Here is a 14,895-nt window from a genome sequence, read left to right on the forward strand (position 1 = left end):
TATTATTATACATAACAGGTTTTTAAGTTCATTATAAATCTATTAGATTGAAAATGTTGTTTGGTGTTATATGAAGATGTGGTTTTTAAAAGGGACTGCTGAACGCCACAAAAACAATTACTTTTGGTTTCCAGATCATTTCATTTCATAGAGTCTGTTTTCTTTGATATGATGAAACAAAATGTTTAATTATATATGATAGGTGTAATTGGTTATCATATATCATGTCTGTTGGGATTAAATATGATATGATACATAATGTTTGTTGGGATTATATCACCACAATTGAACACGATCCACTTTTAAATGAAACTCAGCAGGTGTTTCGTGCCTGTCTTTATCGTCAAATTAGTGACATGTATTGCTTATGATGTGAAATTGTAAAGATAGAATCGTTGTCGCGTGTTAATGAGTGTCCACGGAAGAATGTATTCAATACTTATAAACATTGACTATTTTCAAAATTAAGTAGGTCGCGTGGAAGCATTAAAGTTGAATTTAAATTACGTTTAGATTATTAAACAACACTTTGTGAGTTTTTCATTTTTGATGCTCAAATCACCACCACAAAACTTACATCGTTGGCATTTGGTTTACTCATTATATAGAGCAGATATTGAAAAGGGGCTGGTTTTTAAGAGTTTAGGTTTATCAAAAAAAAACAGGAAAAAATATTTGTAAAAAAAATATAAAAACGGTAAAACTTTGATAGAATGGATTTTGATTAAAAATTATCTCATGTGAAGTACAAAAGTTTATAGCTCACTGAGGATTGCAGCTGTTGTTCATGACAAGGTTTGATGTCTTTGCATTCCTATAACAAATTCGTAGTTTAATTTTGTCAAAAGGGTTAGTTGGTTTGACATTTTTATAGATGATTTGTTTTTAAGACGGATTTGTTCGTTTTGCAGTTGGTGTTCATATAATTCCTATATTAAAAGATGATGTCAGTGTATGGATTATTATATTGTGGGTTGCTGAGTTGTTGTAATTTATTTTCAATTATATCCTCAAACATTACTGTGCAGTATCCATTGTTTACTAAGAGTTTCGTAATTCTTTTCAATTCCGCATCACGTTTTTCGGTTGATGATGAATTGGTGAAGGCGCGGTTGATAAATGCTCTTGTTGTCCTAATTTTAAATTGCTCAATGCATTCACTTTTTCCATTAAGGCAAATTCTTTTATTTGTAGTTTTTACATAGACTGCAGTTTCAAATATATTGGATTTTATATATATGTATATATATATATATATATGAATGGATATATATATATATTTGAATATATATTATATATATGAATGGATAGTATTGTCAGTTTTTTCAAATAATGAAAACGTATTAGTTCGAAAAGGCATTTAGTTCCTAATCGATCGTCAAAAGAAAAAAAATGTTAATAATAATAATAATGAGAAGGGAACATCCATGGAATTATATAATTCAATGGGAACATCTTAGAAGTAGCGGATCTCAAGACCCATATGTTTGTAAAATTCATTGTGGAGCGCCGTTGAACATAGCGGGAATAGCGCTTTACAAGCTAATTGATTGATTGAAGATGATTATTTCTACAAAAGTGCCTGATATAAAAAAGGCCTTTAAACTGAAATTTGTATCAATTAATTCCCTAAATAAATATATTTAATGCCGCAATTAAAAATCTAAATTAACAGTAAATGCTTTTGATAATCGCGTCACAGGCGTTAGTATCATGGATATATCCATGGTTAGCATTTAAATTGTCAAATTTATAAAGTTGAAAATTAAGTGTTCCAATTCCAATTGTGACTTTTTTCATGTGCGGTGCATTATTTCGCCTCCCTCCACACCAGGATCGACCCTGTACCTAGTGGTTATATTAAAACGTTCTATATAAGTAAGGCTAAGGCTACTACAGAATTTTTTCAACTTTCTAAAACTGTAATATTCTTAAACTTTTTTTTACCAATTTTACGCAACGGCAGTTCTAAAATTTATTGGTACTTCAACAGTTATTTCTGAATCAACGTTCAGGTCAACTTGATTTCAATTCCTAAATTGAGAAACGAATAAAATAAGTCAAACATCCGGGTGAAGGATTATGAATTTTCATTATTTTTAACCATTTTATTGTGTAATTTCTGCATGTTTTCTAGACCTATTCCAGACAGATCTTTATTCTATACCAATTCTTAGTGTACATTTCTGGCTTAGGGTTTCTGTCTAAAAATCAGTTAAAATTCAAAGCATCTTACTTACTAAATTTCAATAAACAACCACGTCTCCGATTCATTTTACACCAAGTGTATACAATGCATGGACTCGTTCTGAGTTGAATTGAATGGCCGGTCGTGTCTCGTCGTCACCATCATTTCTCTTGCTGCAAGTTCCCATCCTCCTCTACAAATTGAGATTGTTCATTTTCCTGTCTTTGTTACTTTTTAATGTTAGGCGTTAAAATATTGCTCAATTTTTTGTCGATCCTTACCTTCTTACATAGCAAACCGACAAGGAAACATACTGTTGCCTTTTTGTTTTTTTTCTTCGTGTCATCAGCTGTCTCCTGTCAATCGAGTGATCGAGCCAGTCGATCAGACGAACTCCATCTTGTCCAGTGAGGTGGAGAGTGCCATTTTTTTTCTGAGACTTTTTAAGTTAATAAAGTTAAAGTGGAAGATCATTATTTTTAATTTTTTATTCTACTAACTAACTTACTACTTCAATAGAAACACTAACTTAACATTAATTTAATTTAAATCAATATTAAATTATTAACTAGACAACCAGAACTGACTTGAAATAAAAAAGATCTTTTTCCTTTTTTGTCTTCTGTTTGTTTTGTCATATCATAGAAGAGCTTATGATTTTGTGAAGTCCAAAGTTGAAGTACAAGTAACTGTCACACAAGAAATTAGAATCCAAATAAGACTAACACTAAGAAATAACTTGGACACATTTAAAAAAAAAAAAAACCAACAAATATATTGTAATTATATATCATTCAATATGGCAAGTCCTCGCACAAGAAAAGTTCTGAAAGATTTACGAACAAATGATGAAAATAATGTTAGTAATTATTTCTTTCGTTTCTTTATTCTTAATTATATACACAGAGACTAGTAAATTTTAAAGGACTCTAGTAAAATAATTTAAATTAAATGACATTAGTTTAAAATCAAAGGATTTTCTTTTTGTTTTATGATTTGTTTGGCGGTTAAAGTGAAGGTTCCAAAACATGCAGTCTCTGTATTTCTATTGTTAATTATTATCCAACAAATTGGTAAATTGTGTATTATTCCATTAATAATACTACTTATTTGGTCGGAAATATTTTCCTCTAGGTTTTCCAAATTTTATTTTCATTTCATTTAAATATTAATATATATTAAATGAAGCCATTTAGCCATAGCAAGCATTTAATATTCTTTCATCTGTCTATTTTCTGTTCAATGCATCTAGTTCCCAGTTGTCTGAGTGTTGTTGTGATTCAATTTTTCTTCACATTTGTCAGTTTTTTTGTTCTTAACTTGAGCCATATCACATTGGAATAAACTAAGTAATTGACTGATTCAATTTTTTTCAATCACCTTATTTGCTTATATAATGCTGTCCTTCAGCTATCCAGTAATGAACATTCCATATTCACTTCCCATTTGTTAAATGCAATATCTTCTTTCATTTGGTTAAATTAAATTAATGTTAAACTTGATGAATTTCCAGCAATGTTTTGAATGTGGCACACACAGTCCTCAGTGGGTCAGTGTGACCTACGGCATCTGGATATGTCTCGAGTGTTCTGGAAAGCACCGAGGCCTGGGTGTGCATCTCAGGTGCTGCTTTTAATTCTATACCATTCCATTCATAATTCAGCTTAATATGTTTATTTTCAAAATTTTAATTAAACTAAATGAATTTTGTTTTATAATCACGACATGTTTATTTGCAGCTTTGTTCGATCTGTAACAATGGACAAATGGAAAGATTTAGAGCTGGAGAAGATGAAAGTTGGAGGCAACAAGAAGGCTCGCAAATTTTTTGAATCTCAGGATGATTATCACGACTGCATGACCATCCAGGAGAAGTACAACACGAAGGCTGCTGCCCTCTATAGAGATAAAGTTCTTCAATATTCACTATTTAAAGCGTTCCTCCTTTTTTTATTTTTCTTCTGATGTTTTTTATAAAAAAAAAAATGCAGATTTCCACAGAAGCTGCCGGCCAGTGTTGGTCCATGGAGAGTTCACCAGCTCGTAATTATGTACCTCATCAGCTGTCTTCTAAGTTATCGTCATCCGTTAGTTATCCCCGGTTTGAGGGTGGTGACGATCGAAATGCTGTCAAGAGCAGCGAGTACAATATGGCAGCAGGTGGCTATCAAGATGCAGGCAGCAAGATGACCAATGTACACAGTTACTCTGTCAGTTCGGGGGTGTCCATGGAGGAGTCACTCGGGTTTAGCAAGTTAGGCAGCCTTCTATTACATTTTCAGCTTATTTTTGCCTCAGTATATTTTGGTAAATAACATCTAAAATTAAAGATATTATTACTTGTTTTTAATAGTGGTTTTCGATTTTTTGTATTAATAATGATGATTTTGAATTAATAACAATTGTGAAAGTTGTTGATATTTCACGTTACATTAGAGAGGCATTATCAAAGCATAAAGAAGATTTCTTTGCCAGGAGGCAGTCAGAAAATGCCAACAGACCTGAGTAAGTTATTGTGCATGTGCGTGCGTGCGTGTGCGTGCGTACGTGTTGATAGCTGAGAAAGTTAAGAAGTAAAATTTTTAGTTACAAAAATAGTTATTATTAACGTCATTATCTGAGTAATGGTTGTTAGAGGGGTGGGGTTTCATTTTTAATTAGATTGAATTTTTAGCCTGTTCCAAAATATTTTCTGCAACTGTGATAAGTTGGGGCTTTGCTGCCTTGTATGGCTAGGTGTATTTATTTATTTCATCAACAAACAAACTGTTTTTAAGCTTTTTCCTTCCTTTAATATCCTTGTCTTTCTGTCACAGTGTCACGTGATATTGGATTTTATAATTTCCATCCACTTCCGATGCACCTAGTTGGTAGAAATTTGTAAGGTAGGTGTATTTTGGGATAAACTATCTAACAAGCTGTCGAACTGAAGAAATTGTGATTGTTTTGTTATTAAGCCTGTCCTTGGGTCTAGGATGGTTAAAGACAGGTCAAAATCCAACAAGCCTATCCTATTCCATGAGCATTATTTAAATTTAATTTAATCTAATAAACTTAATTGAACTACAATCCAAGAGCAGCCGACTTCACAAGCCTGCCACCGCATACAATTTTATAAGACTTGATATCTGCAGGTGTGGTTTTTTCACTGAAATGCTCTGGCGAATAAATTTAAAAATACAATTAATGTGGCTAGTTGAATTTTCAGATGACTGTACGAATTAATTAAAATTAAATAATAAATGTAAGCAATAAATTTAAGCGACAAAGAAATAAATTTTATTGGTAAAAAAGGTTTTTTCTTATTTTTTATAGAGTGTAATTTGCATTCTTTTCACCAACACGTAATCTCTGCTTGACCCCAATGACAGCAACCTTCATCCTAGTCAAGGGGGCAAATATGTTGGATTCGGAAGCACACCCATGCAGACAAGGAAAGATAGTGACTACTGGTCTACATTATCAGAGGTTCGTAAGCAGATGTGGTCTCTGCTTTGTATTGAGTTTTCATCATTGCATTTGCTTTTTACGTGTGATACAATGCAATGACTACTTGAGCTGACTATAAGCATTTTAGGGTTTGGCAACTCAATTGTACCAGCCTCTTAATGTTTCGGTTGTCATTTGAAATGTGAATATGCATTTTTTCAGGGTTGGTCCAGTTTCACTCTGGGTGCATCAAAATTAGCCTCCCATGCTTCCGAAAAGGTTGGTTGGTGCATTCAGATATTTTTAAGATTCGTTACGTTTGTAGATATTAAATAAATATATTCTAAATTTGGTGAATTTATATTTTGCCTTTAAATTAGCAATCAACATTTTACAACTTCTTGACAAATAATGTAGAACTCTTGTAATATTGTGGTTGGTGTGCTAGATCAGTCGGTAGAAGTGCCTGGTTTTGTGCAGTTTCGCAATGGCCTGGTTTAAATAATGTCTGTTCGAAACTCAAAGACCATCATAAGCCATGCACGCATGATGCGGTGCTTGCACGTGCATACATAATGAGTATGTTCGTCGAGTGTTGTGGTGAGGATAGTTCAGCCTTTGTGGCACGAAAATTTAAAGTAGGTATTGAATATCATTTGCAAACAGTTCTGTTTTTATCAGAGCTGCATAATAAATTTCTGTACTATCGATGAGTACTCCAGCAGACAAGTCTGGATATAAATTGCTTTGCGCAACAAGTCCCATAGTATTATGATGATGCTATTTATAGAAAAGGCCTGATATTAATAACATTTGCATTGTAAGGCTTCCACACTGGCAGTCTCGGCATCACAGAAAACAAAAGAATTTGGAAACCTGGTTAATGAAAAAGTTAGTAAGTATTTTTGGCACGGTAGATTAGCTAACTGTTAACTCACCAACTCTTTTGCTTATCTGAATGTTTGTTAACTATTATTAATGTCAGTTAAATTTTTTTTCATACGTTGTTGTGTAATTTCAGTTTTAAACATTTTTCTTCTTTTACATTGTTTTCAGCATCATTTACGTTGTTTTACTTATCATGGTCAGAATCGTTTTTAACATGAAGTTAAACACATTACAAAGTTGACAGTTTTGCTTTGCAGATGAAGGATAAAAACTTGTTGAATGATGTCTCACAATCAGTATCAGGCATCGCTAATAAAGTCATTTTCAGTTTATTTCTGTTTCATTTTTTATTTCAAATCAATGTTTTGTGTACATTTTTGTTTAAAAAATATTATTATTTAATGTTATTTTTACTAGTTTTATTATTATATTATGTATTCATTTCATGTTAATGCTTAATTTCATTTGAACAACCGTAAGTAGCGTCACCAGGCCTTTAATTAGCCCATCTTATAATTGATGAAGCATTCATTATTTTATAGTTATTATTATATCATCATCATACACTTTGCACGCCAAACTTTTTCTCTTCAAGCTGCCCGTACATTAATCAGATTTTTCTCCAGGTTTTATGTTATAATAATTGATCAACTGTTTACATCAGTTGCCGTTGAACTCTAACAGATACAAGTTGCTGGCATGAAGGGCTTCTCGACGTTGTTTGGTGATCAGCAGAGTGGCAACAATGCTTCTCTTGATAAGACACAACAGCAATCTGCAAACAAGAGCAAGTACGGGGCCACTTATGACCAGTTAGCTGGAGATGTTTTTTTATTCTATTGTCTCGTTCGCTGTTGTATTTTGTGGGATGTTTGCTATCATACCATGTCTAAAAAGCTGTATAATATTATATGAAGATTTATTATTTAAGATTTTTCAGATAAAAAATTTTTTTTCATAACTTTTGCTTTGTGAATGTAATTATTTTATTTTGAAACTGTTGCCTACATGCACAACCCAGCTATGTTGTTTTTTGTCATTTCAATATTAAGTCATTTAAGCCATTAATTAATTGTATTGCTGATGAAATTATTTAACCATTTTAAAAAATTTTTCGAAACGTTCGTATTTGATTAGGGGGAGTTATCAATCATATGGTGCAGATGATGAGACCAACGGTTGGCAGGTCAGTGACACCTGGGACGACAAATGGACGAGCACTGCCGATGCTTCCAATGTGTCGAACAAGCATTTGAAAAAATCTTCAAACTGCCAGCAGCAACAGCGTACAAATGATGATGACGACGGTTGGGGGGGTTTCGACGATGAACTGAACGATGTACCGTCATCATCGGCCGCGAGGAAAGTTACGACGCATCCTAAAAGTTCCAAGCCTCCCTCCGATCTCATTGATTTCAATGAACTTGAAGTGAAGAATTCCAAAAACAAACATCCTCAAAATTCGGGCTGGGATGATGACGCCTGGCTCTCACTTAATGATTAACTTTTAATTTTAGTCAATTAGTATGGACGATTGATTCATTAAGATTTAACATTCGTTTTAACGATAAGTTATTAAATCGTTCAAATTATTCGTCTTATTTTCCATTCATATATGTGTTTTGCGCTAAAATCTGCTTGGTGGAAATGTTGTATAAAAAACGTGTTCATTACCTTTGTCCATGTTGTCGAGTTGTTGTTTTGTTGTTGATTGTTATTAATGAACAAAACTGTTAACAGATTTATGCGGAGTATAGTATTGATAGGACATTCGTAAATATCATGTTATCAAAATTTAAAATGAAAACGTTACTGCAGACAATAAAATGGTTACTTCAATTTCTCTACCCGACAATACATTTCCCACCTGATGTAAAAATTGATGAATGAACTTTTAAAGTTTTGTTTTGAGTTCGGTCAACTCCAACTACTTAATGTAAATCTTAATCTTGACATTTATTTTTAGTGTAATATGTCTTGATATGTAAAAGGTTTTTAATTTCGTTGGCTCTGTTGGCGTTTAATCGAAAAAGAATGGACATGATTTGTAAGTGTACGACACTTGTCCAGTCTTTTATTCCTTTGCCTTTTCAAAATGCGGAGACTGAGTAGTGTAACAATAAGTTATCTGTTTTGTTTGTTGTGTAATATTTGTGTGACCAGGCCGAAGAGCAAATTTGCCGTTTATGTTAAGTTTATTGTAATTTTTCATTTTTGTGAACCATTTTTTTCTTAAAATAAATTCAGCATGTCATGTTTCATTAATGTAAGGAAGGTTTAACATCATTTCTCGTTGATCATGCTAATTTGATGATTGAAATTTCTTTACTTTTGATTTTGAATCGCATTTTCTTCCACTAATTTAAGATTTGTTTCTATATTTTCTTGTTGAACAAATTATCAAATGTTCTAATAATCGTATTCATTTTTCTTAGTATGCTTGTAACGTTTGTGACATCATTAATTTGGCTTCGAAGTGGTTTTAAGTGTTCTTTTAGGCAATGTTAACGAATGGATATTAATAGCTGAAACCTGAAAGGTGTTTCATTTATAGGACTCTATAAAAAGACGGTAGCTTGCTTACTCGAATTGAAACGTATACATTATTTTTGCGATAGTTGTGTATATTTTGCGACGGCTGTCGATGTTGGATCATCATGATGAAATGAATTCATTTAAGATGATCTAGTCAAAGTAAAGCAAATATTCATTTATCATGATAGTTGGTTCGTTGCTGTGCATGATACGTGACTATCCTGTGGTGGATCGTAAAAAATTCTTCATCAGTTTCAGTTTTGAAAAGCTCCGCTTACCTACATGAAGTCACAGACACGTAGATTAAGAGACAGTATTGGAAGAGAATCTAGAAAGTCCTATTCAGCTATAAAATGCAAAACATCAACATAGGCTGGTCACTGTTTGATGACTTGGTGATCTCCACAAATAGCTTTGTAGAGATCCATATCAGCTGCGTTCAGGCGCCTTCTAAATTTTGGTATCTTGTTGAAAAGATCATTTTTAGATAACTTGTTAAGGAAGGAGTTTAATTTTGACGTCAGTGACTCTTCATGACTTGCCGATAGCAGATTCTTGGGTTAAACGACCACAAACATCGGCTACTTCTTTGATTGCTTTAATTTCGTCTAGAGTTTAAAATGATCAGTATACTCCAGCATCTCATTATTGGTTTCTTCTCGTCTAACGTCTCTCAGTTGTCCCCCGCCATTCTCACTTGAAACTTTATCTTCTTTCAGCCAAAATTCCACATTGGTCTGATTTTTAAAGGTAAAGGTCTATTGTGTTCTTCCTAGGTTCAGAGGCATTTTTAAAGGTAAAGGTCTATTATGTTTTTCCTAGGTTCAGAGGCATCAACAACACGCCACAAACAAATACGCATCACATACGAAGGCATTTGATAGGCGGGGATCTTTATGTCATATATATAATTGAATAAAACCTGGTCACTGCAAAATAGCACCAGGCGATTTTAACCGCTAGGCCATCATGCCGCCCGAAAGTGCCTGTTCAATTGCACGCTCATTAAGTAATTGCTCTTTTCGTGCAAAAAGTTTTAAGGTCTTTAATTTAGTCACCACTTTGTCATTTGTTATGCATTTAGTCTTCAGGTATTGCTGGGTAAAGCATAGTAGACACTAGTTGACATGCTACGCAATGTGTTCATTACGTTGTTCACTTTCTCGTTTTACGTCCACACTGCAATGTGAATTTCTTATTGTCCTTTTTGTAGTCCAACATAGAATGTATAATAAAAAAGATAATAATATTTTGTAACACCGTTTACAAAATTATACTACTAGATAGACAGAATGGATTATGGTGGCACCCTAGACTCCTGACTCTGCTGCTTTTTAGATATGAGTTTATTCAATAAGGCCTATGATAGTTTATCCGCTTATGAAATACTACTGAACCAAACAGCTTCTGCTCTGTATTTTTCGTATGGTGCACTCCTCTAGGATTGTGTCACCCGGTGCGATCCGCAACCGCCCAGCGACCTTACCGACAATAAGCGGCACGAGACTGGGCTTTTAAGCGTCTGAGCTAACAACACTGACATAGGTACATTCTAAACAAAACTTGTTGACAAGTTTAACAAAACCATCATTCTAGCCTACATGAAATTTGCTTTTTAAAATGAAATTAAAAATTGATCGAGGAAAAATTCTTGATTAAATTTTAGTTTGAATTTCGTCTATAACTATTTAAAATGCTAGTTAAATGTAAAATTTTTTATTGAGCAACGTGATGGCCGAATGGTCAAAGGTTTCGCAGAGCGTTTGGCGACCAGATTCGAATACGAAAAATGGATTCCACCTATTACGTGTTTCGAGCGTTAGATACATCGTTTAGCAAGTATTCATAATATGTTCGTGTGTTGTTGTCTCTGAATGTTAGAATAGATTTAAGACCTTTAACCTTTTTTAAAATAATGAAATCAATATATCTTTTCGACTTTTATCCCCCCAGGTTTAACAATTCGGAGAGTTTTAACACTATTTTTCCATCAGAAGTTTTATTGGGGTTCATGTTTGTTTTCTTTCTAACGATTTATCGGTTTTACACGCTTCGGAATTTCTTTAATTAACGATATGCAGTTTACTCGCGTGCTAGTTTATTTCGTCATGGCAAGATTCATGCGGCTTGTAAACGTCATTACTGAAAACTAAGCACATAATTTTTGTGCGTTAGTTTAACTTTTCACCTAAAGACAAAGAATATTATTAACAGTTATTTTTTTATCGATATAAATATAAGAGAGAATGTCTATTGTTTGTTTGTCTGTCTGACTTTTAAAAGATTTTCCACGCCATTTATCTTAACGGCATGAAACTGGAATGTTAATAAGTGGTTTATGAAAAAACCACGTTTTAATACAACTTTAAAAGCGCAAGTCAATCAATAAATCAATCAATCAATCAATAAATCAATAAATCAATCAATCAATAAATCAATAAATAAATAAATAAATCAATCAATCAATAAATAAATCAATCAATCAATCAATCAGTCAATCAATCAATCAAACAGTCAGTCAGTCAGTCAGCCAGTCAGTCAGTCAGTCAGTCAATCAGTCAATCAATCAAGCAATCAATAAATCAATCAAGCTATCAATAAATCAATCAAGCTATCAATCAGTCAATCAATTAATCAATCAAACAACCAATCAACCAACCATCCAACCATCCAACCAATCAATTAATCAATAAAAATACTAAATGTAGGAAAATCTACTGAGCCTTTTGGATATCCCTCAATTAATCTGTGTGATAGAATATTTAGCATGTTGAAATTGTTTCCTATCCTCTCTGAAAAGCAGGTCAATGAAATTATTATTTTGTCTCCCACAAAAACAAGTTTATTAAATCCTATACCGACTCATATCTTTAAAGAATATTTAAATTCTTTTTTTGTTTTCGTATGCAAATGATATTCAGATATCTAGAGTATCTTCTCCGTTAAAGATACTTTCAACTATAATTGATTGGTTGAATGCATAAATGATGTTAGTATTTAAAAACAAACAGACTAAAGCCAAATCCAACAAAAACACCAATAATTTTGATTGGTACATGGCAACAAATATTACAGGTAGAACCTTCCTCAATTAACATTGATGGGAGTAGAATTGAATTCTTAAGCTCTGTTAAAAATCTAAGCTATAAAATCAATTCAAGGTTGACAATGGGCCCACATGTTTCAGAATTGGTCAAAAATTGTCCCTCCAACTGCGCCAGATTCGTCAAATAAGAAAGTTTTTGAACTAAAGATGCTCTCAAGTCACTGATGCATGCATTTATTAACACTAGATTGGACTATCCTAAGTGTCTTTTATACAAAATATCAGATAAATGGATTTCGAAGTTGCAGGTAGCACAAAATCAGGATGCGAAAATTATTGTTGGTGGTTTAAGGTTTGACCATGCCTTTCAATCTTATAGGAGTTGCACTTGCTGCCTATAAAGCAAAGAATTATGTTCTAATTGGGGGTAATGGTGTTCAAATGCCTAAATGGTCTGACTTCTAGGAACCTTTCGGATAAATACATAAAAAATTTTTCAATGAGAAATCATGGGCAATTGAAGTCTTCCATTTGAAATAAATAACATGTACCGAAAACAAATTTGATAACTGGTAATTGAGATATTGTCGTTTCAGGACCAACTTTTTGGAATAGACTGCCAGATGCACTTCGTCATTTGAGACTAACGCTCATGGAATTTAAAAGACGTCTAAAAATATATGTTTTATTTTATTCTATGAACATGGAGTGCTGATGAAAATTTTATATATAGTTAGCAATAATAATACATATACATATATATGCTGGTAAAAGACCAAATTCTTGACAGTAATAAATTTTACCGATTTATCATACCGTTTGTATTATATTCTATATATCTCCTTCCAGCATATATATATATATATATATATATATATATATATATATATATATATATATATATATATAATACTTGATTTGATGTCGAATGATATGTTGGAGGCAATAAATGAAAAAGGTGACAAAATGGCCGCCGTGCTGAATGAAATACTGGATAGAAATAAATCGCTGGTAAACAAATTAACAGGTGCGAATTTCGTTTCAAGTATCGCGCATGATACAAACTCTCGCACAAATCTTGCTACGTGTAATGTCTACGATACAAATGTTAATCGCATTAAAAATTAAACAATCGATACTTCATGGTCAAATATTTTAGTGTCAAAAACAAATAAAACTGATTGTGAATTACAATCTGACGACAATGTTTCTGACGATCGTATGACACTCGTTCAGCACAGTAAGAAAAAAGTCAAATCAATATCTTTACCGCCAACTGCTACAAAAGTTGAAGAAAATATCAATAAAAAATTACAATCTGACGATAATGTTTCTGACGATCATATGACACTCGTTCAGCGCAGTAAGAAAAAAGTCAGATCAATATTTTTACCGCCAAATGCTAAAAAAGTTGAAGAAAATATCAATGAAAATAAATCTCACAGACCCTGAAAGATTTTAGGATCACTCACAACTAGCCCCCTCTTCACGGCATCCATTATTAAAAAAAAAGTTTTCTACATTGGGAATGTCAAACTACCTGACAGTTCCAAAATCGAAAAACACTGTGAAAATAGAGGAATCAATTTGATTTCCTGTTATCCGGCCTCTAAACGTGTAGAAAATGATGATGAAATAAAATACTCCTCATTCAGATTGTGTGTCCCGGCCGAGGAGTATGGCAAGGTGATGACTGCTTCAAACTGGCCTGCCTCAGTTGTCATTCGTGAATGGATCTTCAATAAAGATAACACCAACTCCTCGAACACTCTGCCCAGTGCCAAGACATGCATCTGCTATGAAAGATGTTAACAACACCGAAAAAACAGCGGTGTCAGCAGATCAGATATCTGACTGATTTTCCTGAAAATAAACAGAATAATGATGAGATATTTGAAGAAATCTAACCTCCGAATATTTCACCGTCCATCAGCTTAGATCCTTGTTGCAATGTAAACGCAATGGCTCATACAATTTTCTCCTCCTTCAAAAATTCTCGAAAGTGTCCTGTAAACTTAATTAGTTATTATTATTCCATATTCGTGATATTACTTTGATTTTTGTTACTATTATATAATGTTTTAGACAATTGCAGAAACGATGTAAAATTTTTATTTTCCAATTTGAATTAATCATTTGAAAATTTTTAGTTTTTATGATATGACATTCACTCAGTTACATTTTAATTAAGGTGGTCTGCACAAGTTATTTTTCTTTTAGATCTCCTGGTGATTTTCTTATTTACCAAATAAATGACTGGAAAAAAATGACTGACTATAAATAAATAAATATATATATATATCTATATATATATATATATATATATATATATATATATATATATATATATATATATATATATATATGGGTTCAGACCGTCTTATATACAGTTAATAAGAAATATCACCGCATTTTCCGCATCGTTGAGTTTGTAACTTACTTTTTCAATTTTTAGAACAATTACTTTATCGATATTATTCATTTTATACAAATTAATAATAAAGTTTTCATTTATTTTAGACTGCATTTTTCATATGTACATTTACATAAAAGCTTTTTTCGGTAACTTTACCATCATCAGTGTAACAGAGTTTGTGATATTGTTATACGTAGTTTATCTGGTATTTATTGTCACCGAAAAAATAATATTGATAAAATATTTGTTCGAAAAATTGAAAAACTTAGTCACACACTCAACAATGCGGAAAATGCGGAGATATTTCTTTATATATATATATATATATATATATATATATATATATATATATATGTGAAAATATTGAAATATATATATATATACTCTATACAC

At 32.4% G+C, this 14,895-nt stretch overlaps 2 protein-coding genes across 2 annotated transcripts; both read left to right on the plus strand.

The window, feature by feature from the left end:
* The first annotated feature begins 2,309 nt into the window (after positions 1-2,309).
* On the plus strand, positions 2,310-8,185 carry HELRODRAFT_107242 (hypothetical protein). Its single transcript, XM_009024928.1, has 11 exons — positions 2,310-2,600; positions 2,761-3,047; positions 3,702-3,811; positions 3,928-4,099; positions 4,180-4,390; positions 5,580-5,656; positions 5,840-5,896; positions 6,443-6,508; positions 6,763-6,822; positions 7,190-7,317; positions 7,643-8,185. Exons 2-11 carry the CDS (start codon positions 2,988-2,990, stop codon positions 8,007-8,009), a joined length of 1,308 nt encoding a protein of 435 aa, XP_009023176.1. The 5' UTR covers positions 2,310-2,600; positions 2,761-2,987; the 3' UTR covers positions 8,010-8,185.
* Positions 8,186-13,052: 4,867 nt separating this feature from the next.
* Positions 13,053-13,898, plus strand: HELRODRAFT_162839 (hypothetical protein; the record flags this gene model as incomplete). Its single annotated transcript, XM_009024929.1, has 3 exons — positions 13,053-13,113; positions 13,246-13,460; positions 13,542-13,898. The coding sequence occupies 3 exons, from the start codon at positions 13,053-13,055 to the stop codon at positions 13,896-13,898; spliced, it is 633 nt and encodes a 210-aa protein (XP_009023177.1).
* Between the last annotated feature and the right edge of the window lie 997 nt (positions 13,899-14,895).

The sequence above is a fragment of the Helobdella robusta genome (assembly GCF_000326865.2).
Source record: "Helobdella robusta unplaced genomic scaffold HELROscaffold_4, whole genome shotgun sequence".
NCBI classification, from domain to species: Eukaryota; Metazoa; Annelida; class Clitellata; order Rhynchobdellida; family Glossiphoniidae; genus Helobdella; species Helobdella robusta.

What these genes read in the sequence shown, in the direction of transcription:
- HELRODRAFT_107242 (XM_009024928.1), top strand. Translation starts at nt 2,988, where the DNA reads ATGGCAAGTCCTCGCACAAGAAAAGTTCTGAAAGATTTACGAACAAAT. An exon ending in CTGCCCTCTATAGAGATAAA is followed by an intron (nt 4,100 to 4,179) that starts GTTCTTCAATAT and finishes AAAAAAATGCAG; the next exon opens with ATTTCCACAGAAGCTGCCGG. An exon ending in CCTCCCATGCTTCCGAAAAG is followed by an intron (nt 5,897 to 6,442) that starts GTTGGTTGGTGC and finishes TTGCATTGTAAG; the next exon opens with GCTTCCACACTGGCAGTCTC.